This window comes from Sander lucioperca, chromosome 23 (assembly GCF_008315115.2).
Source record: "Sander lucioperca isolate FBNREF2018 chromosome 23, SLUC_FBN_1.2, whole genome shotgun sequence".
Taxonomy (NCBI): Eukaryota; Metazoa; Chordata; class Actinopteri; order Perciformes; family Percidae; genus Sander; species Sander lucioperca.
In genome coordinates, this window is record NC_050195.1 from 8897675 (window position 1) to 8924464 (window position 26790).

Sequence of the window (26790 nt, forward strand, 5' to 3'; positions counted from 1 at the left end):
ATAATGTCCTAACCTATCACCTCAACATTGATATGATCTCCCAATAACAGCACACCAAATAATGTTGCTGTTTAAGCATTTTTGTTCTCAAGGTAATATCATCCAGTGCCTCAATGTAACATATTCAGTTTCCAGGACCAGAGTGCAACAGTTTCACCATTCATATTCAGCAGATGAAAACTCATGAGCCAGCAGAAGGCTCCCCAAACAGCAGAAGAAGAAAAAGCACATGATCCAGCAATAAGAGACAGGCGGAGTGCACATACCGTCCAACAGCTGAGCAGAGGAGCGACGGCAGCAGAACCGGAGCACTAGTAGAAGTAATCCAAAGAACCAGGGAGGAATGCTGTATAAAGACATGAAGTAAAGAGTTGAAAAACTGACTAAATGTTGACTTCAAACAACTTGTTCATAGAAAACACAGTGCCTTTCATTTACCGGGAAGTCATCTTCAGTGATGGTAAGCTTAGATCCAAACTACAGTTGTCCCGTTCTTGTGTGACAGCCTTGGTAAGAGAGAGAGAGAGAGAAGGAGATGGAGCTCACGCTGCCTCGCTCGCTCACTCACTCCTAACTAAAAGCCTCTCACTCTCCTCCTCCTCTCTCTTGCTCTCTTTTTCTGGTTCCCAGTCAAACAAAGGCAGCTTCAGTGCGTTTGACTCAAGGGGCCCTCGCAAAACTGAAACCCGACTCCTCGTGTCTCTCTCTGGACCACCGCTTTTACTAATCCAGCCCTCCCCTCAGACATCACAACTCCAAATACAAATTAACACACTGCAGCTAAGTCCTCCTCCCCTCTGCTCCTCCTCACTGGTGTGGTTTCTCTCACTTCCCCTGTGCTTTAAAGCACTTTTCTCGTGTGGCCTTCACCTATGGGAGGAGATGCCTCAGGATGCTGCAGCATCAAGTTCAAAACCTTCTTTTAAGTATATCCAGTAAAGACCAGAAGTTATCACTGGATCAAAGAAAATATTCACACAGCTAAAACATCTTATCACTGGCATTACAGGAATGTCTTTTCTTCATGACAACCAAATCCCACTATCAGCCTGTAAAAAAACATCTAACTACTACATGCCAATTCCACTTTATTTTCAAAACATGCTTTAATGTATTGGAGGTCGACCCCCATCATCCGTCAATCATTAAATGTTTTTGAAAAAGAAAAACTTGAGCGTCCATTTTCTGATGTATTGGGGTAGCTGTGGAGCATTGGTTTAACTTGAGCTCCCTCTACATATCTGAGTTCCTAACGCTGTCCCTTAAGATGATCCCGTGTACCCTGTGTAGGACACTCGTGTTTGCTCGCTCAGCGATCTTATTCTTTTGGTCACTACCAAGGTTCATGACCAAAAGTGAGTGTTGGACCATAGAAAATGGTAAACCTTGCCTTCAGGCTGACTTTACCAATGCACCCGTTGATCTCAAACTCCATGTTACTGACAACCTTAGCACACACCACAAATACATTTACTCAATTAGAAATAAAACACCACAATGTTAATGATTTAATGTACTTTTGGTGAACGAAGAGAATAATTTGAACTGGAGCTTGTAGGGTTGGGTATCATTTTTTCCTGATACTGGTGCTAAAACCGATTGAACCGACCTATAAAAAGAGCACAAAACGACAATCTGGGACATTAAAAATTAATAAATAAAAGCTATATAAATAAAAGTTATTATTTTTATTATTAAAGAATGGCTTGTTTATTGCTAAGGCTGTACAGTCAAATTTAAATAATTTAACTGAAATGTAATAACTTGTAAACAACAAAAAGTGCAGCTATAGTCTACACTGTCTTTAGCTGCAGACTGTTGCACGGCCTGGTGTTGGAATCATTTCGAGTGCAATAGAGCCACACTTAAGACTATTTAGCTTTTAGACGGACTCAAGAGCATAATGCAGTGGTGCCAAATGGAATCTGCCTACAAAGACAACCATCTATCAGTCTAGCTGCAGGAGCCAGTGTGGTAGAGGGGAAGACTGATAAAAATGTGTTCCGACCTTGTTTCTGACAGCTCAGACAGATAAGAGCCATCGCGGCCTGTGAGCGATGCCGTTAGTGAGGCGGCATCAGTGATAAGCCGTCCTCGCTTCACTGACCTCGCGCAGACTGACCAGCACTGTTGTCAGGCGACATTCCTCCTAAAATTGTTGCAAGTCTGTCAAATCTTTAGCTTCTAAGCCTTCTTCATATTCCAAGTCCTCCTAGCTCCATCCTTTGTATAACACAACCTAATGTTCTCAGCCTAAATATCGAGTTGGGATATAAAAAATACATTAAAAAGTTTCCCATCCACCTTGATAGGGCAAATTTTTTTTAATCCTTTTATGGATTTCTGTATACTGGGTAAAGCCAGCCCAATCTGCCGGCGATTTGATTTCACCCTGCAGCTCAGGCTGGAAACCTGTTATATTTTTCTATCCTGCTTCCGTTACGAATCTGCGGGGACCAATCACAAACTGGCTTACCCACCTGGCATGCTATTGGCGGGATTAACACAATGATGATAGAGAAGCGACGGCAAGCAGCTTTTTGTTTACATTCAACGTGGCGGCCACCGAAGCACAGCAACCCGTTGATGAAAGTACGTTACCCGGATCGTTGGTCTGATTGGTTGAAGGACTATCCAATGGCGTACAGAGTCATTTGAACTATGCCTGTTGATCACGCCTCTTGTGCAGTAGAAAATACAGAGCAGACTCCCCAGACTAATGTTCAATCTTAAAAGATTGAGCTTGGTCTGGTGATAGCCAGACTAGGATTTCTGGGTATTGAAATAGTTTACCTTCACTACCCATTGGGGGTGTAAAAGGGCAGAATTAATTCTGATCTCTCAGGAACCATATCTGTTAATAATCTGCTTTTTGGGCTGAAGTTTCTGAGATCCAACCAGAATTGCGTCTTTGATAACAAAAACTCAGATCTCGGTGACTGGTGGAGAGCCATACTGTATCCCTATTTACAGAGATCGAGATTGAGTAGGCTACATACTGACATGCTGAAATTTTCAGCTTAAATTACAACATTTCAGCTTAAACTACAGCATTTCAGTCTCAACTAAAGTGCCTGACAGGTGTGTGTGTTTTTCTCTTTTTGTAAATGTCTTGTCAGCTGTATGTCAGGTTATATACTAGGAAGTCATTTTCAGGGGCTCCTCCTCTGAAATGAAGGACTAGAAGTAGAGTGGAGTTTGTCATTAAGTGTTTCTTGCAATAATATGTTTAGTTTGGTGGGAAGTCTTTATAACCCAACATGGAAGAAAATGCATGCTGGTGTTCACTTTGCCTCACAGGTGTCCAGTTTAGTCACCGTTTCTGAGTCAGGGCAGGTGATGGAAGTCTGTTTTGGTAAAAATAAGCTTTCAACTAAAACATTCCCACATTAGTAGAGTGGCTGTCTTGTGTTTCCGTCTACATTCATACTTCAAAAAACAGCTGGTTGGTGAAGGTGTATTTGGTTTGATGCACAGTACCTCAAAAACAGCACTTATGTACTTTCAAATAGGCTACAGCATTATGTTTGATGGTGACGGTTGTTTGCTGCTCTGTACTGTCAAGAAATCACGTCAAACACTGACATTGTTCTCTAGCCTTCGATCTTTACCTAACCTAACCTTTAGACCTAACCTAACCTTTAAGTGTTTTAGTAGACCAAACCTTGTCTCGTGTTGCTCCTCACTCCTGGATAGAAGAAAAAAATGCTCTGGGTTGTTTGCATTTCTCTAAACCAATCACAATCATCTTGGCCGCCGCTAAGCTCCAGACTCAGCAATGGTGGCTCTGCAAAAAGGTCTCGGGAAGGAACTTGTTTTTGGTGGAACATTTGCACCCCGCAAAAGAAAATGCCACATAGGGCGCCCGGATAGTTCAGTTGGTAGAGCAGGTCCACAATAAACAGTTTATTGTCATTAAAATAATGACCAAAGTCGTCTACATCAAACGTCAGTTGTCAACAACGCGTCACCAACTGGGAAACTCTAGCTCCAGTTTCCCACCTCTGATGCCCACATGAAGTGACGTGAATGATGACGTTTTCACTGGGAAAAATGTTTTTCCGATGCCCATGAACGCACGGAATATTAAACAAAGTTAACTGTTCACACAATACAGTAACTTGAGCTATTTAAATTAGCAGGACACATGGTTAAACGTAATTTGCTCTTACCAGTGTATTGCCGTGTGTGTTTTATCCATAGGAATTCCCGCCAATAGGTCCCAAAACCTCCCAGTTAGAGAGTAAATGCAGTGAACATATTCTTTGTAAATCTTTACAATCATTCCCTGGACAAACCAAGCAGGCCTGCCTTGTTACATGATGCAAATTTCCTTCAAAATTGCCATTTTCAGCGTGTAACTAGCTCAGAGGTTCCGGTTAATGTTCCTCGATGCGACCTAAGTTTAAAGCAAACAAAAAGAAAGCAGAAAGTGAGGGACGTCCGGCGGGACATCCGGAGGAACATCAGGAGGAACATCCAGCGGAACATCCAGCGGAACATCCAGCGGAACATCCAGCGGAACATCCAGCGGAACATCCAGCGGAACGTCCGGCGGCGCTGGAACCATCTGGTAAATGAAGTCGTCGATGCAGACAAGCCCAAACCTAAGGACGCCTGAAACGTGGGATGCAAATTCTTTTTGGTGTCAAAGTCCAGTGCTGTGAACGCGCAACCATCCATCCAGAACATATGTCGCAATTTGAACATTGGAACAAAAGGTGGCCAGTAAACTAAACTAAACTAAAATACTGGCAGTAATTCAATTTGCCAAATTAGAGTTTCAAAGATGAAAGTTTCCACATGACAACTGAAACAAAAAGTGATGAATCCTCAGATTATAAATGTGGGGAAAGCTCACATTTCTTTGATGGATGTTTGTTTTTTGGCAAAATCTCACATTGAAGAAAATCAATTTTGTGGCTTTAGGAGATTACTGTACGCCCCCCTTTTTTTACACCCACACACAGACTTTGAGGTGAGTGTTCTGAGATCTCCATAGTAGTCTGTGTATTTGGTGGTAAACAGAGTTGAAAGCCCACTCTTTGTGAAGAGAGCAACAAGAAGACAAAGACCCACAGACTGGCGTTTCTATGCAAAGAAAACAGTAACACAGAGGGGGGTGGGAGCGAGTGATGTCAGTCTGTGGGTGGCTGCAGATTAAAGACGTCCCAGTCCGAGGTCTTGCTGGTATGAGTCAGTACGATACCAAATAGTCATCGCTTTTTAGCCGAAGGTTGTTAATAAACCAGGCTGATCTGCCCCAGCTGACATCAAAACGCACCAACGAACAAAAAGAAAACACATCTGCTAGCTGTGCCTGGCTTTGAGTCTGAAAGGGGGGATTTTTTTTAGGGAAGTTCCAAGTTGTGAACCTAAGCTGTTTGTGGTTGTAATAGACTGCAGTGCTGCCGAAAGGCATTCAGAGATGTAGTGGAATGGATTGGGAAATGAAACGTTTCAGGACAAGCACAAACTAAAACCATACTTTGATGATATTGGATATCTCATTTGATTTGATAACAGGGCATAATGGCCAAGTCTTGCAGAATAAAGCAGAAAGTGCCAGGTAGCGCTGATAAATGTACAACAGAGTGCGGAAGCTGGAATGGGGAACAAAGGAGTCAACTTCACTCTAGATAAGCAGCGTTTTCTGCTGCTCATATTATAAACATTTATCAGAGGCCAGGATTCCTCGCAGCACCTCTGGGCCACTGTAGATGTCTATTAACCCTCAGACAACAGTGATACATGCTGTGTGAGGAGAATGAACACAGGGATGCTGAGCAGATTGGGTTTCAATGAAGTGGGTTTACATGTACATCAATTTATGGCCAGTAGGGTTGGGTACCAAAATCGTTACTTTTTTGGGTACTGACCGAATTACGTCGGTACTACCGAGGACCGAATCACGTTAAATCAAACAGTGCCGAATTTCGGTACCTGAGAGCGCATAAGCGCAAGCTTATCTGTCCTTCCTGCATGTTGACAGAGAGTGGGGCTCAGCTCTGACACAAACACGCAGAGCTGTGGTGCGCAGACAGCGTTCGCTGCAATATTAATGGCGAGTCGAAAGCGGTCGCTGTGCAGTCGCACTTCCTCTGGGACAGGCCGGCACACCAGTGTTCTCTATGCCCTGGTGACTGACTGACAGGCTGGAGGTTGTAAGGCAAGGCAACTTTATTTCTACAGCACATTTCAGCAACAAGGCATTTCAAAACGCTTTACATAAAACATTAAAGAGCTGAAATTGTTTTTACAACTGAAATAATTTTTTTGTGATTACAGAGGGAAAGTACCGAAATAAGACACCGTTGGGTACCAGAACTGAATTTCAGGTACCGAAATTGAAAAATGTGAAAGGTACCCAACCCTAATGGCCAGTCTTTTTAATAATTTAAGTCGTCTTATCAGACTAGAGAAACATCACGTGCTGTCCCTAACACACTCCCATCAATATCATATGCTTTTTCCCACCTTTTCTGACCAGGGCTAGGAGAATTACATAGTGTTTCCCAATGATGATTTTTTTTGGGGTGTTATCTTGGGCTTTATTTAGGTTTTCATCGAAGTGTGTAGCAGCTTTTTCAACATTGAAGCTTTTTGAGAAATAGCATGGCTTCTTTGTGTTTTTAGCCCCTCATATCTCCCTTTCTTTGCGTTTCACTTTCGCTCCCTTCACACGCTCCCTATGACTGACACGACTCCCCAGCCCTCAGGTTTGGGAGTTGGGGTCTGCAGCGTTATTAAGCTTCTTCACAAAGCCGGGGGCATGTTTGTGGGTTCAAAGGTCACACTTTGTCTCTAAGGTGGAATTAATGGTAGAGCTGCAGTATGTGGTCGTGTGTGTCCCAGGGCACACAGAAAACAAGTGCTTCTGGTGTTTTTAAAGCTGAAATCCAAACGCTATGTTAACAAAGGGGAAGCCCCGCTACTGAAAACAAGCAAAAGGTTCACTGTTCATTCTCAGAGTGATTGGCAGGGACATGAGCTATAGGGTCAAGCTGCTTTGTTAAAGTGAAAGATGAGCTTTAAATTTAGACCCTGAATAGCCTATTGACTAAGGTGAAATAGACCCATATATTCATTAACGATGGGTTAAGAAAGAAAGGTTTTCTAGACCACAAATGCACAGATAAGTAAAATAAGCTCTCGCTATTAAACTAAACCGATTAGGCTTTACATGTGTAGCTCAAGTTCTTCAAAGCACGTCACTGGAAAAGATGATGCCCTCGTTGGATTATGGAAGTTTGTCACATTATGACATTCTGTAAGAGGCAATAGGTCCTCTGGTCTGAGAATAAAAGTGTTTCCAGAGGGGGGAAAAACAGCCAAAATACCACTCAAAAAATAAAAACACAAAACATTCTGGTTTTAAAGTATGCATTAGCTCCACTTTAATGCTCTATTTCTGTTCATGTTTCTTTATAGGAACATGGCAGTGCTTATAGGTGTTTAAGCTGCCGGATCAGAGAGCGTGCCAAGCAGTGAGAGATGCCAGTGTTGTCAAGTTACATTTTAAATCCCATTTATCTTTAGATTTAAGGCTCCAGTGTGGATGTAATTATTGTCTCCAGGTGTAATCATCCTTACAGGTGTACCTGGCTCCAACTACCAAACTGTAAAACGCCCAAAGTGTGACCGCTGAACAGGCTGTCTTTGACTCTGCAACAATACACAAGGCTCACTGACTCTATGTATGATGATAGGCAACGTGATATCGCGTAAACATACACGCCGCTTTCCTAAAGCCAAGTGGCGTGTTATCTGTACGCATTTTGAGCTATCCACGTGTTTGTCTACGCTCTATACAGCGGAAGGCAGTCTGCAACGTCACAGAGTAAACATACACGCCACGTGGCTTTAGAAAGTGCCACGTGGCGTGTATGTTTACGCTGTTATTGCGAGGCTATGTGTTATCGCGAGGCTACATGTTATCGCGAGGCTACGGTTGGGTTTAGGAACGTCACACGCGGGTTGGGTTTAGGAAAAGAAGAACGGGGTTGGGTTTAGGAAACGTCACACGCGGGTTGGGTTTAGAAAAGAACTGGTTGGGTTTAGGAAAAGAACTGGTTGGGTTTAGGAAAAGAAGAACAAGGTTGGGTTTAGGAAAACAACCAACATGGAAACATCACACGCGGGACACGAAGTTACACGCGGGACACGATCCCCACTCTCCTGGGTGAAAGTCCTGTGTTTTACCCATCCTCCACCCCGGCCAACCTCCCTACGTGGATTTTCGCCCTTTCATACTACTCGCTACAGCGTCAATTCACACGCAATCGCAAGGTAATGTAAGTCAATGGAGGCCAAACGCCATTGATAAACACACTAAAAAACGAGTATGCGTCTTGGTAACACGGCAATAATGGCATACGAATTGGCATGTCATACATACGCCACTTCATGAGATCAGTCTGTGATAGGACCAATTGCGTGTTTGAGCGCCCTGGCTGCTGTCTGCCTGGTAATTATGATGTTAAATTGTCATTCTGTGTTAGTGCTATGGAATTTAAAGAGTAAATGTAAGCAGCCTGAATGTAATGGAACCGGGAGGATTCAGTAGCAGCAGCAGCCAGATATTGTTCATTCATTCTGGTCTTGGCTGTGCAGCTGCAGCTATGAGGGGAAAATAAGGTGGAAAAATAAGAAGTCTCTCAACATGATGGATGTTTTATTTTGGGGCAGGAAGACTGCAACATTTACAGTGTATGCTTCAGTCTCTAAATGAATAATAATTGAATGGGGAAAGAAACCATCAGAGGACGTTTAACTCAATAGTTCTAAAAGTAGGATTAGTATGTGATCCAAAAAATATCTCATTTAAGAATCTTCAAATGTACTTGCATTATCTCTAACTCATTTGTGTACTTTTTAGAGATACTGCCTGGCATTAAAGCTCAGGTTTAGTTCCCAGTTTCCTTATCTACACTTCATACTGGAGAATGTGATGCCTGGTTCATCCAAAGAACATCCACGTCATTGCTGAAAATGTAATTTCAGGTGCAGAGATACAACGAAAGTGGAACACGCTGTCCTTTTCTTCACCTCCTGTATTTGTGTGGTAAGTTAGGTAACAGGGACATTATGGCGGTTTTGATGAGGTGGGCTGCATCACTAGGCAAAACTCAAGATTTTTCCGCGGATTTATCCCAAGTGGCCTCGAGTGTGCATGAGACTAGAATAAGAGTTGAATACAGTCAGTGCTATACAGATAGCTTGGGTGACGGGGGGGGGACCGGTACTTTTTCTTTTTTAGTGATCTGAGAGATCTAACTCAGATGTGCAGGTGATTAAGGTGGGTGAGCAGCAGCTGGTTTCAATGAGCAGGATTAGGTTAAGGGTTAGGTGCATTCCAGCTCTGCCTGCCCCCATTATCCTCGCCACTTCACTTTTCATAAAAAATGCTCTATTTGTCCATTATTGTATGTAAAGTTACAAATGTCACAGGAACGCTGTTTGGCATCTTCTAAGTCTTAGAGATCACTCCTAAAGGCATAAAGCTTTTTGTGGGACTTGCTTATAGATTGTCTATTAAATCAGTGGTTCCCAACCTTTTTTCCTTGGCACCCCCCCTACTTATGTCTAAGAAAAGCCCCCCCTCCGAAACCAAAGTTGAGGTAACTTTCCCTTACTTTCTTTTTTAATACAGAGGAGTTATCAGCACTTTTACGTTTCTCCGCCATGTCTCGTTCATAAAATAGTGATGCTGTGGCGGCAGGAAAAACAAGGATGATAGCAGCTAGCAGCTGACCTGATGAGAGCAAGGGCCACAGGTTAAGAGGTCCCAGAGGTTTGGCCTACTAAGTAGCCTGCCTACAAGTTTAAGCGAGAACAAAAATATGTAGTTTTTATACAGACTTTTGTATACATTATATATTCTAGTGTATTATCATAATTTGTTTAACATGTGCAAATATTTTTTTTTTTTTACCTCAACCTCAAGCCAGATAAAGACTTGCGCCCCCCCTGTGATCTTTGCCGCCCCCCTTAGGGGTCCCCGGACCCCAGGTTGGGAACCACTGTATTAAATGACTCCATGCATGAGTTCCTTGTCATCAGTACACGGAGCTCCCACCTTGAATGATGTGTGCCATCTATAGGGGCTTTGGACAAGCTTAGAGCTGTAGTGCGCAACTGTTTTATAATAATTATAAAATAGTCGGTCGACCGATACTTGTTTTTTAAGGCTGATATCGATACAGATTATTTGTAGTTAATGAAACCAATAAGGGATATTTGGAACCGATATGCATTTACAGTAAAAATGAAAATCTTTTAGTGAAAATTAACATTTTGTATTTTACAAACTCCAACACAAAAGTTTGTTTAAATGCTTCAGGCAAGTATGTGAAACACTACACAAATACACAGTAAAAAAAAAATCAATAAATAAATACAAAAATAGCTTCCTGAAGTCTAAACATGCTAACAGTTGCAGCATGTGTTACAGCGTGTTGCAGACGGCTTACAGAGCTGTAGCGAAGCCAAAGTAGCGCACTTTTTAATAATTGACTTTATCGGTAAAAAAATCAAATAAAACACCGATACAGATAATCTGGAAATTGCCAAATATCAGCCCAGATAATCGGCCAGGCAGATAATTGGCCGATCCCTAATATTAACGAGCGTCTGTTACATTCAAGCCATTGCCAAATGAGTTGATACAAAGCTAATTAAGCCTCCACCAAACTCTCTCTGTATGGCTATGTTTACAAAATGGTATAGTCTGGCGACTCCAGCTCGAGTTAAGATAACTACCTCTTATGAAGAGTCCATCATGTTTTCCTTGGCTATTAACTGTGTACACACTATAGCTTTAAGTGGGCTGTGTACAAATACTGTATGTCTGACGCAACAAAGGATAAATGATGTCAGTTCAGTATAAGTACAAATGTTAAAGTAATATTTTAGGGGTTTAGTCTTTAGTCTCTGTTTAGGCTGGGAGTATCTTGGGTTTTAGCTAGCCAGCTTACTTTTAAAAGCAACACATGCCAATCCTGCTGCTTACCACTAATGCTCGCTCTGCTAAATAAATGCTATCCAAACATGAAACTTGATCCTATGTAACATAAACGGTTCAAGCTCTGATCTCTAATATGGCTGCCAGATGACAGCCTACTGGCAGAGAGATTGATTACCATACTAAAATACAGTATTAACACCATAACACAACACCAATTTGTGTGTTATGTAAATCCTAGAGTGCATGTATGTGTATACATATTCATTGTGTGTATGTACAGGTGTGGCTGACACCTACAGCCCCCCCCACCAGCGTCCGTTCGTTCCACTGATGTTAAAGAAAATACGGCTGGTAAACACAGAGACGTGGTCAGGCCTTAAGCCATGAGTCTGCCTCTGCCATATTTCACTCTGGACAGGAGAATATGCTCACTGGGGTTTCTCGCATACTGTCATCCGTCTGCCAAGAAGTTCAACATATCCCCCTTTTTTTTTTTCTTCATAAAGCAAGGACTGTTCAAACATTTTTGTACATCATCACCTTCCTGGGTCTAGTAGTGAGAAGCGGGATCAAGAAGTTTGTTGAAAACCAAATCTCTTTGAATTAAACTGTATGTTTATATTATATTCAGCATTTCTCTTTGTTTCTCTGTTCATGTTACTTTCTATACATGGTCATTTATAAATTAAACAAACAGGACTTGTCTTGCATAGCCTATATCTGAAGCCCTACCTCACCCTTTGCTCGGAGTTTATGTCCACATCAGCACATGTAAACATGCTCATAACAAGTTTGGGCTGCTGGGATTTGTGTCATTTATGAACAAATACACACTGCAATCAAAGAGTTTATTCTAAAATTACAGTCCATGGTCTAACGCCCAAAGAAATTCCCATTTTCATACTGTAAAGAGACAAGAGTTCATAACAATAATTTCAACTGATGCATCAAAAGAGCTATAAAGTTGATATTTTACGAGGAAAATCCCTCTGTATTCAAGTTTCTTTTCTGCCAAGCATCAAAATGTTTAGAGATATGCAGACATGTATCTGAAGGGGAGACATGATGAATCAATTACCTACAGTGTTGAGATTACAACAACAATGGGTTATCTGGGGAGAAAAGCTGTCCTTGTGCACACAATTTGGAGAATGTTCAGAAAAAGACAGACAATTGGAGCCAATTGTTCACTGCTTGTGGTTCACCGTTGCCAAATGTCTCCTGCGTCTCACTCTTGCGCTAATTTAGAGGCCAAATGTTGTCAAGGTGAGTAATTGTCCTCGGGGAACTTTTTCTTTTGTGACTGCTAGGTGGCTTCTCATCCAAATGTCTGGTATTAACATCTGACTTGGGACAACCCAGCCTCTTCCCCTCATGTTTGCTGCCCTGACAAAAGCCCCTCCGGACCATAAATAATCTCCATCGCTGCATCCAGTGTTTCCATTCAGATCTCGGGACAACAGACGTCTGAGCCAAATTTTTGAGCATCGATCAAAAGTCACTTTTCCAGATGGGGAGCCAGAACTTCAACAAAAAATATACACTCTTTCACTGAATCGTATATGTTCTTTTCTCTCATGTTGCAGAAAGCATGCATGGAGCATAGCTTTGTTTGGGTCAAACACAGAGCTTTACTTCTACAGCATGCAGTGATGTGTGAAATGAAGCTGGGTGCAAGTATGGGTTATTGAATTGAGCCAGGAAAGGGACAGACTACAGATAACAACCTATTCAAGCTATTCATGAGAGTTATAGTGTTATGTGGTCAGTGAAATTGTTATATTTTAGATTAGATTTAGGTCTTAATTGAGCTGGATCGTGCTGTAGACTTTGTGATTCAGCGATAGATGTCTTCTTGATGCCTAATGTCTTTAGTGTTCCATATCCTCCGAATTAGGACCTTTCACTTCAACAAACTTTCTTAGTACAAACTTTCTCCAAACGTTCATTATCCTTGCCTTCTGACATTAAGATAAAAAGTTCAATAAAATGTCTTCAGAACATTGATCCCCATGGACTTCAACTGATCTCACATTAATCTTTCAAATAGAAGTTCTCAAAAAGGTTTTAATTACTATCAGTTTGTTGTCCATTTTGCACTTGCCAGGTTGAGCAACAGTCTATGGAGACCACAATACATCAGTAGAACGCATGCAACTTAAACTCTCAACTCTCTTCCTTCTTTAGCATATAGGCTAGCATATGAACACATTATTGAAATTACCAGGTCTTTCAGTATTACATTTTATTCCAGGCTATTCCAGCCTCTTTTAACATTGAAAGTAAATTAAACTAACGTCTCCGCGCCTCCTTTATCTGTGCATATAATAACTGTTCTTTCTTTGAAATAAACAGGAAACACGGTTTGGATCAGGGGTGTCAAACTCATTTTAGTTCATGGGCCACATACCCATAATTTTATCTGAAGTGGGCCAGACCAGTAAACCACTTTTTAATCTGCCACAGAGTTTCTTGTCAGCTTGATGTTGGCAAATGGGAGTTGCTTCTGCTAAGACAGCGTTCTAAAACCACGTTAGGAAAGAAAATAATGTTACGGACCTGGAAGAAAGGGGTATTATTCCGAGAAAAAACTCAGAATTTCTAAGATTATCGTCATAAATTTACGGCAAAAAGAACTTGGATATTCTCTGAGATTAAAGTGGTAAATTTGGAACTGGAATGAATTACTTCTCTGCAATTTTCACACTTTGCAAAGTCATCCAGTGGGCCTGATTTGACCCGTTGGTGCGCCGGTTCTGGCTCGCGGACCGTATGTTTTACACCCCTGGTTTGGATTAAGAAACTGTCGAGCATCTGCATCAACTAACTACTTCATTCCTGGGCACCTAGAAATGCACTGGCAGCTCACTGCAGTACCAACCAACACCCTTTACCTCCTGGAACACTTAGATGACGTTGGTGCTGGATTTTGACTGGATTAAAAATCCCTTAAATGCAATTGTACAGGTTTTGTTACTGATTTTATGGTAATTTACTCAAACACTGAATAGTATAAAGAGGTCCGGAGTTTCTTTCCTGCCAAAGAGGACTGATGATCAACAGCAACGCCAGCTGAGGTCATGCACAACGTCTGTCCTAGATATCGTCGCTGGATCTACGCCTGTGGTCGGTGTTCATAGCTGCAAAGGCATTTTGCAGTGGCAAGAAAGCAATTGCTTGTCCAAAAAAAGAAAGGCGTGATGTTAACCAAGGCTAGATGCAAAAAAAAAAAAAATTATTGGTCAAATTCTTTGACTAATCAGTGCCAGAGTTGCCAGCCATCCTACATAAAGTTTCCAAACGGCTGTGAGAAAGCATTCGCAGGTCCGCTGGGAATTCCCTGACAATTTTCTGAATTTCTGTGGGATGTCTTAATTGAGGCCAATTCCTTCTACAATCTGTTAAGTGTGTGATCACCCAAATGTGATTAAGATGCTGGGGTTTTTTTTCCTACTGAAAGAAACCAAAAGTTGATTTGTACATCTGAGAATATATCAAATTGTCAGGAGAGATGGGTTCAAGCTCATGGTTGGATAAAAGTATTTTGCCCTACAAAAGCCTGCACACACATGTACACAACCACAGAGACACACACACACACACACACACACACACACCTGTTCTTCCAATGATGACACTGGAAAATAATCAAAAACAAAGAGGCCTCTTCTCTTAACCGCCCCGACTGATGGCGTCTTTGTTCTTTGTGTCGAGAGTAAGTCCAGACTCCTTTACCACCATTCAGCTTACTGTCACCACTATATTACACCCTATTATCTCCACATCCCTCTTCAAGGACATGCCTGAGTACATATGGTGGTATGTTTTTCTTAAGGCTGTGAGGTAAGAGTATGATGAAACCCACTCTGAACTCATTAAACACACTCAACTTTCAGCTAGGATCTCCAACCTGATGGTATGTGCAGACCAAGTGACTCATCTCGCCTAAAGACAGGCAGGTCAAGGACTTTCCCGTTTTAAACTTTTTGGCAGCCAATAAAAGTGGCCTGATTGCAGGAAGATTAGACAAAGGTTTCTTTTTTAACGGAGGCCACTACTGGGTCGAGGTTTTCATCAGTGCAGCTGGGTGTTCATCGACTAGTGTTTTGCTCAGTCAAGAGAATTTAAGATTAGTTTTTTTTTTTATTCACTTCTATTAGAGCTGGGATTCACAGTGGTAACTTACAATTTGATGTTTAGCACCAGGAGATTCTTTGATGCACTATGTTGCGAGACAATCATCTTCAATTTGTCACAATATCCAACATGACATCATGACTTCGCGTAAACATACACGCCACTTTCCGTGTGGCGTGTTATCTATATGCATTTTGAGCTATCCGCGTGTATTTCTACGCTGAATACAGCGGACGGCAGTCTGCAACGTCACAGCGTAAACATACACGCCACTTCTAAAGCCACGTGGCGTATTATCGCGAGGCTACGTGTTATCGCGAGGCTACGTGTTATCGCGAGGCTACGTGTTATTGCGAGGCTACAGTTGGGTTTAGGAAACGTGACACGCGGGTTGGGTTTAGGAAAAGAAGAACGGGGTTGGGTTTAGGAAAATAACAAACGTGGAAAGGAAACATCACACGCGGGACACGATCCCGGCTCTTCTGGGTGAAAGTCCTGTGTTTTCGCCCTTTCATACTACTCGCTACGGTGTCAATTCACACGCAATCGCAAGGTATTGTAAGTCAATGGAGGCCAAACGGCGTTGAGAAACACGCTAAAAAGCCAGTATGCGTCTTGATAACACGCCAATAATGGCAAACGAATTGGCGTGTCATACATTACATACGCCACTTCATGAGATCAGTCTGCAGTATCTGTACCTGAAGAGCAAATAGAGCACTATCAAAAGGCAACATTATTTTTTTCCAAAGCAAACTTCTACTGGATTGATTCACTGCATTATAAAAAGATTTGCTTCACAGTTTTATAGACAGCTGTGCTGAAACAGCATGTACCAAAGTACAGAGAGTCTGAGCCTTTTCAACACCTACTGCACAGCAACATGAACACATGTCATGGCATGCCATCTCTTCAATGTCAATCAGCCATAAACTGGCAAAAAGCAGAACAGTTAAGACAGTGACCAGTCTTAGGATAACACATACAGATTATATAGGCCTACAGAGTGTTAAAAGTTGAGTTTTTAAAGAATGTCTTGAGCTCATATTATTGCCATTATGCATGGCTCAAGTTGCCAGTACTTAACATTGACTATTCCTGGGTCTATGAGTAAGAAAAGGCAGTTAAAAATGAAAATGATCTACCACAGAGAAGAGGAGTCTCAGTCCCACCAACTTCAACTTAACCTTAGGTTAGATTAGTTTGAATGTATTTACAAAGTGCACCATCTATTTGCTCAAAAAAGAAGGCGGCTTTCATAGCAGGAATGTAGATCTCAGAATGTAAAAAAAATAATAATTATCATTTTCTCCGTATGCTTCTTGGATTGGTGCTTCACTTTCATTCTGATTGTAACAAAATGCAAGAAGGATTTTAAAACTGAGTCATCTCCAGTGATGAGTTATATTGGTAACACTTTACTTGAAGGTATCTACATAAGAGTGACATGACACTGTCATGAACACATGACACTGTCATGACACAGTCATGACACATGAACCCTAACCCTAAGTTGTCATGACAAAAACCGAATGACACTTAATGACAGAAGCGTTACGTCATAAACGTTTATGACTTGTTTATGTTTATGACACGTTCATGACAGTGTCATGTCACTCTTATGTAGATACCTTCAAGTAAAGTGTAACCATTATTTTTGTATGTTTAAACTCTCTGCCATGGGGCGCCTGGGTAGGTCACCTGGTAGAGCGTGCGCCCCTTGTACAGAGGCTCGGTCCTCGCCGCAGCGGTCACGGGTTCAATTCTGACCTGCGACCCTTTGCTGCACGTCATTCCCACTCTCTCTCCCCTTTCAAGTCTAAGCTGTCCTGTCAAATAAAGGCCTAAAATGCCAAAAAAAAATAATCTAAAAAAAACTCTACCATTTCCACAGTGGGAACACATTTGTTTTTAGTCACCACTGCTATACTTGGAACAGAATTATGAACATGAGGTAACACACAGACCTTTTAGATGTAGGCTGAACACACACACACACACAAACTTTAAATCAACTAAATTGTCTGTTTTCACAGACAGCACACACATTGTTTTTTTCTCCTCTCAATGTGCTTTCACTGCGAACGAATTACCTCTTCTTTCCCTAATGAACACATCACTGACAGCCTCTATGAGTTTCCATTACACACACAGAAACATGCAAGGGCATACAGCGCATACATGTAGAGGGACTCATACAGGCAGGACATGGAAATAATTAGCGCGTTAGAAGACGTCATTCTCAGTTTTAGTAGCTGTTTGTCTACTCTGATTTGTTCCAAGGCAAGGAAGTGTGAGTAAGCTCTGGGTTACCAAGGAAACAACAGCATCAGTTGTCAAAGTCTCTGATTTTGACACAGAAGACCACTGTTTGCATACAGATTTCTACTGTGCCAACAGTCGAGAGTTGATATCATTTTACCCTTATCATAATCTTTTCCAAACCGTAACGGTGTAGATTTGGTTGCCTTGTTCACCAGGCAACAGGCTAACTGTTGAAGTGGCAAATCAGAAAACGCTCAGAGGAATTTAAAATCTACTTTTAAAGTCAAGATGAATAAGAAGCCCTAAAAATGCTCAGAAATTTGCACATGTACTGTACATTTCCCTAACAACTGGGCAAACTTTATCTGCTGATGAAGATCATGAAATATGATCAAAATATAACCCTAACCCTGTTGTTGGGTTGTTAATGTATTCACTTTTATAATTTGATTTACTCACAGTTCTCTGACAGTACTTGAAGGCAGCATTAGAGGATTCAGAGCAGGAATACTCTATAGACCTCTGGGCTTACACTGCAGATCATCAATCTCTAGCGGGAGTTTTCCTCTGGCTTGCTGGTTTCAGATTAAGCCCTTTTTCCAGAGAAGCTCGATCTTACGTACAATCGTGTTCTGGGTTGCCAGGTTTGGGAATGAACTGGGTGTATATTTCCAAACCATCCCAATCAATCCACACCACTGTTTTGCCAGACATTATGCTTTTGCCAGGCATTATGTAAATCTATTTCCACTAAACTTCTGGGTTGCTAGGATTTGGATTCAGCGGGAGAGTTTTTTTTTTTTAATTCAGAGGATGAGAGGATGTACGCCTCCGTGCTGGCAGACATTTCTGTTTTTGGCAAATTCATTCAAACCAAACTTCAGTTGCCCGGTTTGGGGATCATGTGTCAGCCCCTGGTTGCCAGGTCTGAAGCTGGACCAGCACATTTCTTTCAATGTGAACCCCTGATGCTTTTTCCTGCGTTGATCAAACGACATGCCCGCGGCTGCTGTTGTTTGACATGGAACACACATGGGCCCAGTTAGTGAACAGCAAACCATACGGACTCATAAAAAAAAAAAAAGAACAAATCAATGAGTACTAAGTTTGGTTTTGGTCCCTTTTTTCCCCTATTTTCCGGTCCTGCCCAGAATAACACCAGAGCAGATGTTAACTGGTGCAAAGGCTTCTACTCAACACTGGCTTTGGCTCTGTTGTTAAATTACCCATCACCACCTTTGAAGCGATATGTTTAAAGTGGTGCAATACGTTTCTGATTTTGGTCAATTTAACGGCAAGGTGAATTTGAATAAAAATCCAGTTTCACTTTTCAACAGCCTTGAGCTTATTTTATAAAATGGGACTTTGATTATATAATCCTCTTTAAGTGGAAAGAGATTAAAACTTAATTAATTCAATTTAAAAAGGAGGGCATTAGTTGAGTCAAGGATACAGATGGTTATGCACTGCAGTGGAGCAATTGTTCCTGGTGTGACCCAGACTTTCCACTGCTTTAACAATAACAGAGTAATTAATCTCCTGTATTCCATCCTATCTTTCACAGCAGAGACTACAAGCTAATACCTCAGTGGATGTGTCACTGTCCACCTCTTGGTTTGTGTGTGTGTGTGTGTGTGTGTGTGTGTGTGTGTGTGTGTGTGCGACGTGTGAGAGGAAAATAGGGTAGGGGGGGGGGTCTGCTATTGTAAGTGCAGGCTATTTGTCTACATTAGCCAGGAATTATGTCATCAGTCAGTGTTATCTCCATATTGAGACAGATGTTTAACATGTCCTGTCCACATACCATACTGTGAGTGTTAGGCCGAAAACTGCTGCCACTGATTATTGTGCTCCCCAGATGTGTAAAAGATGGGATGAAAAAACTAAAGTGTATTTCCTGAATGAAACAGTGTTGTTGCAGACAGCCATTGCTGCTGCTGAAAGCCTGGATCGTGACCTCAACACACTTTGTGTTGACAGCCTACTGTATTTTTAAATCGCAAGGACTCGCAACTAGGGCTGCACGATATTAGGAAAATATCTAATTGCGATTATTTTGACTGATATTGCGATTGCAATATGATTCACGATATTGGAGGGAATGATCATTTTTGTATCATTATTCTCATTTTCATTGAAAAATATAAAAAATAAAAAAATAAATGATTGAAGTGTGATTTTATTTGCAGGGATCTGTACCAAACAAAGATTTTTTTCTTTAGTCTGTAGGATACGATTTGTAGGCCGGGACGTCTCTGCAGCACCACAATACTTTCTTCTAGAATGGTTTGACACATATTTTGCCTTTAACAAATATTGCGCCACCCTGCGATTTGGATATCACACTAGTTCATATTGCGATTTCGATAAAATTGCGATTAATTGTGCAGCCCTACTCACAACACTGTTGAACTCTCCCTTTAAAAACTCAGTTTTTACATTAGAATAACTTGAAATAGGGCTGGGCAATATATCGATGTTATATCGATATTGTGACATGAGACTAGATATCGTCTCAGATTTTGGATATTGCAATATATGTGTGTTGTCTTTTCCTGGTTTTAAAGGCTGCATTACAGTAAAATGATGTAATTTTCTGAACTTAACAGACTGTTATTGTATTGTATTTGCCTTTACCCACTTAATCATTATGTTCACATTGTTGATGAGTATTTTTCTAAAATCTAAAATATTTTGTTAAAGCACCAATGGTCAACCCTGCAATATTGTCGCAGTATCGACATCGAGGTTTTTGGTCAATAGTATCGTGATATCGGATTTTCTCCATATCGCCCAGCTCTAGCTTGAAACATTGTACTTTTTGTGATTTGAAGGAGTAAATTCAACAGTTTAGCGAGCCCTTGAGGTAGAAATCACAACTAGCCTGTAGTTTCTGGACTCAGCACTTGGACAAGAATGATGTGGTTGTTTGCACACTGATTGGTTAAATCTATTGCCTAATCATAGGTACAGTAAATTATTGCAAGACATGTCATTGAGATGGCTGATATGTCCAAATTTTTACACAGTGTCTTAAGCTCCATATTCGCACAAATATGTGGTCCAGATACACCATCACTAACCCTGTCGGCATGGTTTTTAGAGTTCGAGTAAAACCTGCCGCTGGGGTGCATTGTCAAATATTTCAAATACATCAGACAAAAAGTCTCAGAGTTAGAGCCATTTAAAGTTATGATGCTGCCACCTATAGACAGAATGGCATTCAGCAGGAATGCCTGGAGTTTATGCCTGCACAAGAACACCACATATGGTTGCATGTGGAAGTGGGAGTCAAACTGGCCTGTCCCTAAAGACACCAGCAGCCAATGACAGCAAAGGTTTTTTGAATATTACTAAGCAAATTTATTATTTCAGGGCGATCAAGATATGCTTTGTGCCAAAGTTTGAATGTCCTGTAGTAATTACATTCAGTGACATTTCTGTGTGTGCGTTTTATGTACATTTCCTATTGACTGCCATTAAAAAAAAATTCTCTCCAAAAGTACTAAAGATATAGGGGGGGAGGGGGGGGGAGTAGCAGTATTCACCTTAGGTTTCTGCACATTTGAGTTCCTATCTCAAACTGTTAATCTGAAGTGCCAAAAAATGTATGAAATGTACAGAAAATAAAGAGACAAAGAGAACAATAGTAACTGACAAGTAAACAAGAAAAGACAGGCTCAAGTAGGAGATGAGAAAATGAATAGGCCTATCTCAAACATGAGGAGGGAGAGCACCTAGGCCTACACAACAAGTGACGATTGTGTGGTTTTATTTGTTCCCATGACCTCGTATTTCATCATCATTTAAAGTTCATCCCACACGGAGGGCTACATTTACTCCTTCAGTGGCAAGATTGCCCATGATGCTTTACCTCCCGAGAGCATGATCCATTCCTCCAGGGATCCTACCTATTTTATAATTAAAGAAGAAACTAAATAAATCCACTCCTTGGAGACTTTTACCCACTCTGTTCAGCCTAAAGATGAATTGCCTTGTTTCCTACATAAAGTATGCACGATTCACAAGGAGCTTTGGATTTGACTAAAGTCCTTTTTCAAATCCTTCTGGGTTTATTAAAGTTGAGTGCCAAAGATGTCAACAACAACAACGTCAATGTAAGTTTATCGTTGCTTTGGAGCACAAAATCATAGTAACTCCATTAACAAGATATAGCATTTCAAGTGGAATTTTAAGAAACTTCAAAAGGGGTGATTATGCAGTGGAGCAAATAAAGTGATGAGAAAATCTAAAAGACTACAATAAAAAAAAAAATCTATACGACTACAGTCAGGTCAACAGTTCACAATCTGGTGGGAAGAGACTCTAAAAGGCATTGTGAAAATAGTTTGAGTTGAAGCCAACATTTAAATTTGAAACATATAGGCCTAATGCTCCCTCCATTGGTTAATCAAAAGCTTGAAGAAAGAGAATTAAAAAGGATTAGTTGGTGGTTATCATGGAGTCACCCCTTCTGTACATCTGTAGATGACACCTCATTACTTCAAGAGGCCTCTGCTGTGCTACTTTCCCCTATCAATCTTCTTTTTCTCCCTCATTTGTTCTTAGACGCTCTTTCCTTCAAATACAAAATACCGGTAATTCTTTTTATGTTCCCTGTTTTCAATGATGTATTCTCCTGCACTTCTGTCTCACATTTCTCATCAAAGAATATTGGGATCAAAGAATATTGGGATCAAAGAATATTGTGTTTTAAATAGGGCGCCTCAATGAGACAATCTCAAAAGCAAAAATGCATTATTTGCTCTTGCCTCATGCAACAAAACTACCGTGAGATTTAAAAGTGATGATTCTGACCTTCGCAATTCTTGGCGGGGGGGGGGTGATAACAAAGAAGGAAACTAGCAAGGGGGCAGGAATTGTCACAAAATTTAAAAACACACACTTGCATGTAAACACGATGATGTGAATGTAGATGAACTCGCTGTAAGTCGCTCCAAAAGTTGTGATTAACATCTCTCTCTATCTCTCCCCTTTGTCTCTCCCTCTTTTGTATACACACACACACACACACACACACACAAATGCTGGCAAACACACACTCCCAGTCACACCGGAATGCAAGCTTAACAGGCATAATAAATTCCTGCTCATGCAATCATATGTAGGACGCCGCCGGTGCCAACTGTCATCTGAAAACCTTGAACTTTTCCAGATTGAAAGCATTCCTCTGGACTAAAGACAGTGAAAGCCTCCCTCTTTGCTATCTTAATGTTATAAATACCACTTAATTTGTTATCGCTGCAATAAACAGCATCTCTTTGTGTTTAAAACTATGAAAGCTACATACGTATGTGTTAGTGTGTGACAATACCCCATATCAAAAGATCTAAAGTTGCCCAAGGCTCCTCAGTGGGGGTGTTAAGGATTTTAGGAAGCTGCTACCATGAACAAACACACTCCCCACTGTTGGGAACACCAGGGAATCTGCACACATACACAGACATACACACACACCTTTGTGTAAGGAATGCAATAGTAGTGGCACACTGATGTAAACCAGACCTCAGCTGGGTGGCAGGGGGAGGGACTCTTCCGGCAACAAAAACAAAAACGTGTGTGTGTGTGTGTGTGTGTGTGTGTGTGTGTGTGTGTGTGTTTTACACTCTGCTTTGATGTTAAATGTTGACAAGGAAAAGAAAAGAGTGAATTTGGCTGCCGGTTAAGAAAGTTGACATTTACCATCACGACTGAGTTGTATTTAGCTGACACATGAACCTGACACATGCTAGTGGCATCAATGTTGATCTTTTTGTCTGCCTCTTTAGGAGTCCCACAACTTTATAAACGTACAGTAATTAATCATTGGAGTACTGGTGATCTGCTAATTAAATAATCGTTTGGTCACATCCAAGCAGTCGGAGTAGGTCATTTTGCTTAAAAATTTAAATTGTATTGATTATCAAGTGTAACAAATTAGCTTTCTTTCTTGGTCTTCAATTGACCAATTGATACATTGATCAATATAGGGAAACATGCTAGGCAAAAATGTCCCCCATCCTGAACGTATCATGTTTCACTATATTTAATATCAATTAGCCTATGTGAGAGCTTAAATGAGCCGTTTATTTACTTTATCTGCACTGCCATCTAGACAGGAACACCCAAAAACCTATGACAAGCAGATTCATTTTTTTTTTTTTGGTTAAAATCAATGCCAGAGAAAAATAAGTTCCAAAGTACATTCAAGTATCATTTTTGTGCCCAGTCCCACTTTCCCTAAAAATTGACTTTAATGGATAAAAAGGGGACTATAATTAGTACCAGAGCAGAGCTGACTACAGTTACCCTTTTCTCTGTCCCAGAAGAATGCCATTGAAACTGAACCACAATGTCTAGACAGAACTGTCAAATCCAAAAATTGAAAAGAAAAAAAACAATCAGTGGAAATAATATGTGCCAGCTGAAGGCAAATGTTTTAAGAGGGATATTATTTAAAAAAAAAAAGAAAAGAAAATTGGATTGAGGTCTGGGATATGTTACTTTGTTTCACATGAAGAGGATGAAAATCCTGACACTTTAATATGCCATTAATAAAATATTAATGGAAATTCACAAAGACATTGGTAATTGATTGGCAGTAATAATAACACGACTTGCAAGTGTCAAAACACTGTCACTTCTATTTGGCTTGGTGTAAGACGAATATGTCATCTGCTCTGCGGATCGGTGTGTATCAAACGGTGAGACAAAGCCACAAACTGGCCTCAGGACAGCTACTGGTGGGTCAGGACCAGTGGTGTAGGAAATGTGATTGTGGGAAAACATTGACCTAAGAAACAACCCATTTTGTTGTCCTATTTCTAAACTATGACTAAATTAAAGCCATGCACATTTAGAATACTACAAATGAAGGTATACTCTACTGTGAACTTAAACTAGAAACTGCTGCAGCTGGTTTCACTTGGAATAAAAGGTTCTATTAGTGTGAGTGTAATCTGTTCTAATAGAAAACTGTACTCTGATGACCACCTTGTTATCTGCCTGCCTGACTCCCTGTTTTTCCGCTGGATTTTTCCAGCACACATCTGAGAGGAAACAGCAGCAGGAAAAGCAGCCGCTGCAACTGATAGGGACCAAGTGGGACACAGGTGGTCCTTCCATTTGACCGGGGGTGGAAACACAGCATACTAAAGCACATGTATACTTGCATTATGTTGATTTAAGTCAATCCCTAACCTCCGAACTTAACCTCTGACCTATTATTATTTATTTTTTTCACCTTTATTTTTACAGGCAAGTCATTAAGAACAGGTTCTTATTTACAATGACGGCCTGACAAGTGGCATAGCCACTTAGGGAAAGGGAAGAGGGCTAGAAGCTAGCCTTAACCTAATCTTAATTGTAAACTTAACATCAAAACTTCAAACTATTCATCAATTTTAGTCTAATGCATGCACATAGTCACAGATGCAGTACTGCATACAGCAAATTACTGAAATGTAAAATATAGGGTAGCAGTGGCTGCTCTGGCCCATTGAAACCACAGTGGTTACAGTTACATGGTGGTGGAACACAACAAACCCCAAATATTAACTAGTGAACATCAGGATAAGATTCAGACAGATTTAAAGTAAAACTAAGGTTGAAGCTATACTTAAAAATTAATATGTGCATTATACAGTATAACCGTTTAGCCAATAAATATGTCAGAATATAGCAAATGCACATCTCAGGTCTGTCTGACCAACAGATAAAAAAAAGAAAAGAAATTCAGCTGCAATGATATAAAACAGAGAGAAGCAGCAAATCCTCCCATTTGAGAGGTCTGATCCAGTGAATGTTTGGTATTTTTGCTTAATAAATGACTTGAAACTATTGATTATCAAGGATTATTTCAATACTAAAATTGCAAATAATGCAAACGTGACTAACACACATCCCATATCTATCTTCATAACATACAAAAGTGTAAATACAGTGTTGCAAATATTATACCCAGTAGTGGAATAACAAAACGCATCAGCATGTAGCAAAACATGACACACTTTTCTCTCAAGGCTTTGTATAGGCTACTTAAAATAAAAACAAACAACTATCAGACCTTCTGCACAGGGCAAATGTGGCTACTAACAAATGCAAAATAGGAGGGAATTACGTAGGCTATTTATTGTGTTTGTGTAGACAGCAAACCAATCTAGCTTCGGGCCCAGGCACACAAGCACAGCGCATGCAACACAACCTCAATGATATCAACAACTGCGCAGCAAGAAAAATACAGCCACGGCGGGCCATTTATGCTAGCAATGATAAAAGCCAGAAAAGAGCCAAGAGACTGACAGGGACAGATAGAAACACAGAGAGTCATATTGACTCACGTTATTTAAAGACGAAGGCCTTCCTTCTCTCCTTCGTGGAGGCAAAGTGGTTAATATCCATAATGTCATTTAATCTCACTGGACTGTCTCCATGTCTCCACGCTGTTATGCTGCTAGCTTATTATGTGTAACGTTACACACAGGAGCTAAAAACATTAGCATAATTGGAAAACTAGCTAACTGTCCTAAAGTAATTGCATTTAAATGTCAGTAATTAGTTTGGCGTGAGTGCGACAGGTTTCACTTCACAGTTTGTCACAGTCTTGACGGTGTTAACATGTGATGATTAGTGTAATACTTAATATTGTTAATCAAAATATATTGCTGTAACTTCACTGGCCTGACCCTGAACCCTTTCTACTACACACTCATTAAAATGTACTACCTGTTGCAAACCAGAGGGGCGCTGTTGCACTCGCTTGAATAAGGGGGCATGGCAGAGGTAGAAACGCAATATGAATACACTTACTTACTGTATGTGACTGCTGCAGTAATATTTGGTTATTAAAATGGCAATGGTTATAAAAAAGTAATACAAAATAATACTTTTCATTATTTAGTTATACAATAAAAAATAAAGTATACCAATGTAATAGTGATATAAAATACACTCACCTTGAAGATTATTAGGAACACCCTACTAATAGCGTGTTTGACCCCTTTTCACCTTCAGAACTGCCTTAATTCTTCGTGGCATTGATTCAACAAGGTGCTGGAAGCATTCTCTAGAAATGTTGGCCCATATTGATAGGATAGCATCTTGCAGTTGATGGAGACTTGTGGGATGCACATCCAGGGCACGAAGCTCCCATTCCATCACATCCCAAAGATGTTATATTGGGTTGATCTGGTGACTGTGGGGGCCATTTTATTATGGTGAACTCATTTTCATGTTCAAGAAACCAATTTGAAATGATTGATTTGATTGAGCTTTGTGACATGGTGCATTATCCTGCTGGAAGTAGCCATCAGAGGATGGGTACATGGTGGTCATAAAGGGACGGACATGGTCAGAAACAATGCTCAGGTAGGCTGTGGCATTTAAATTATGCCCAATTGATACTAAGGGGCCTAAATTGTGCC

General features: G+C 40.7%; 1 protein-coding gene across 5 annotated transcripts in view; it reads right to left on the bottom strand.

Annotated features, from left to right (window-relative positions):
- Positions 1 to 25969, bottom strand: part of LOC116040059 (collagen alpha-1(XVIII) chain-like) — a 102093-nt gene extending 76124 nt beyond the window's left edge. For 2 of the 5 annotated variants that reach the window (XM_035998218.1, XM_031285296.2), the window contains exons 1-2: positions 439 to 789; positions 267 to 346 (exon numbers count right to left, since the gene is read on the bottom strand). In XM_035998218.1, the coding sequence (XP_035854111.1) occupies positions 267 to 346; positions 439 to 449 (91 nt within the window). In that variant the 5' untranslated portion in view covers positions 450 to 789. Of the gene's footprint in view, positions 1 to 266; positions 347 to 438; positions 792 to 25707 lie in introns of those variants that run through there. The other 3 variants (XM_035998217.1, XM_035998216.1, XM_035998219.1) reach the window with 3 other exon arrangements.
- Positions 25970 to 26790: the final 821 nt, after the last annotated feature.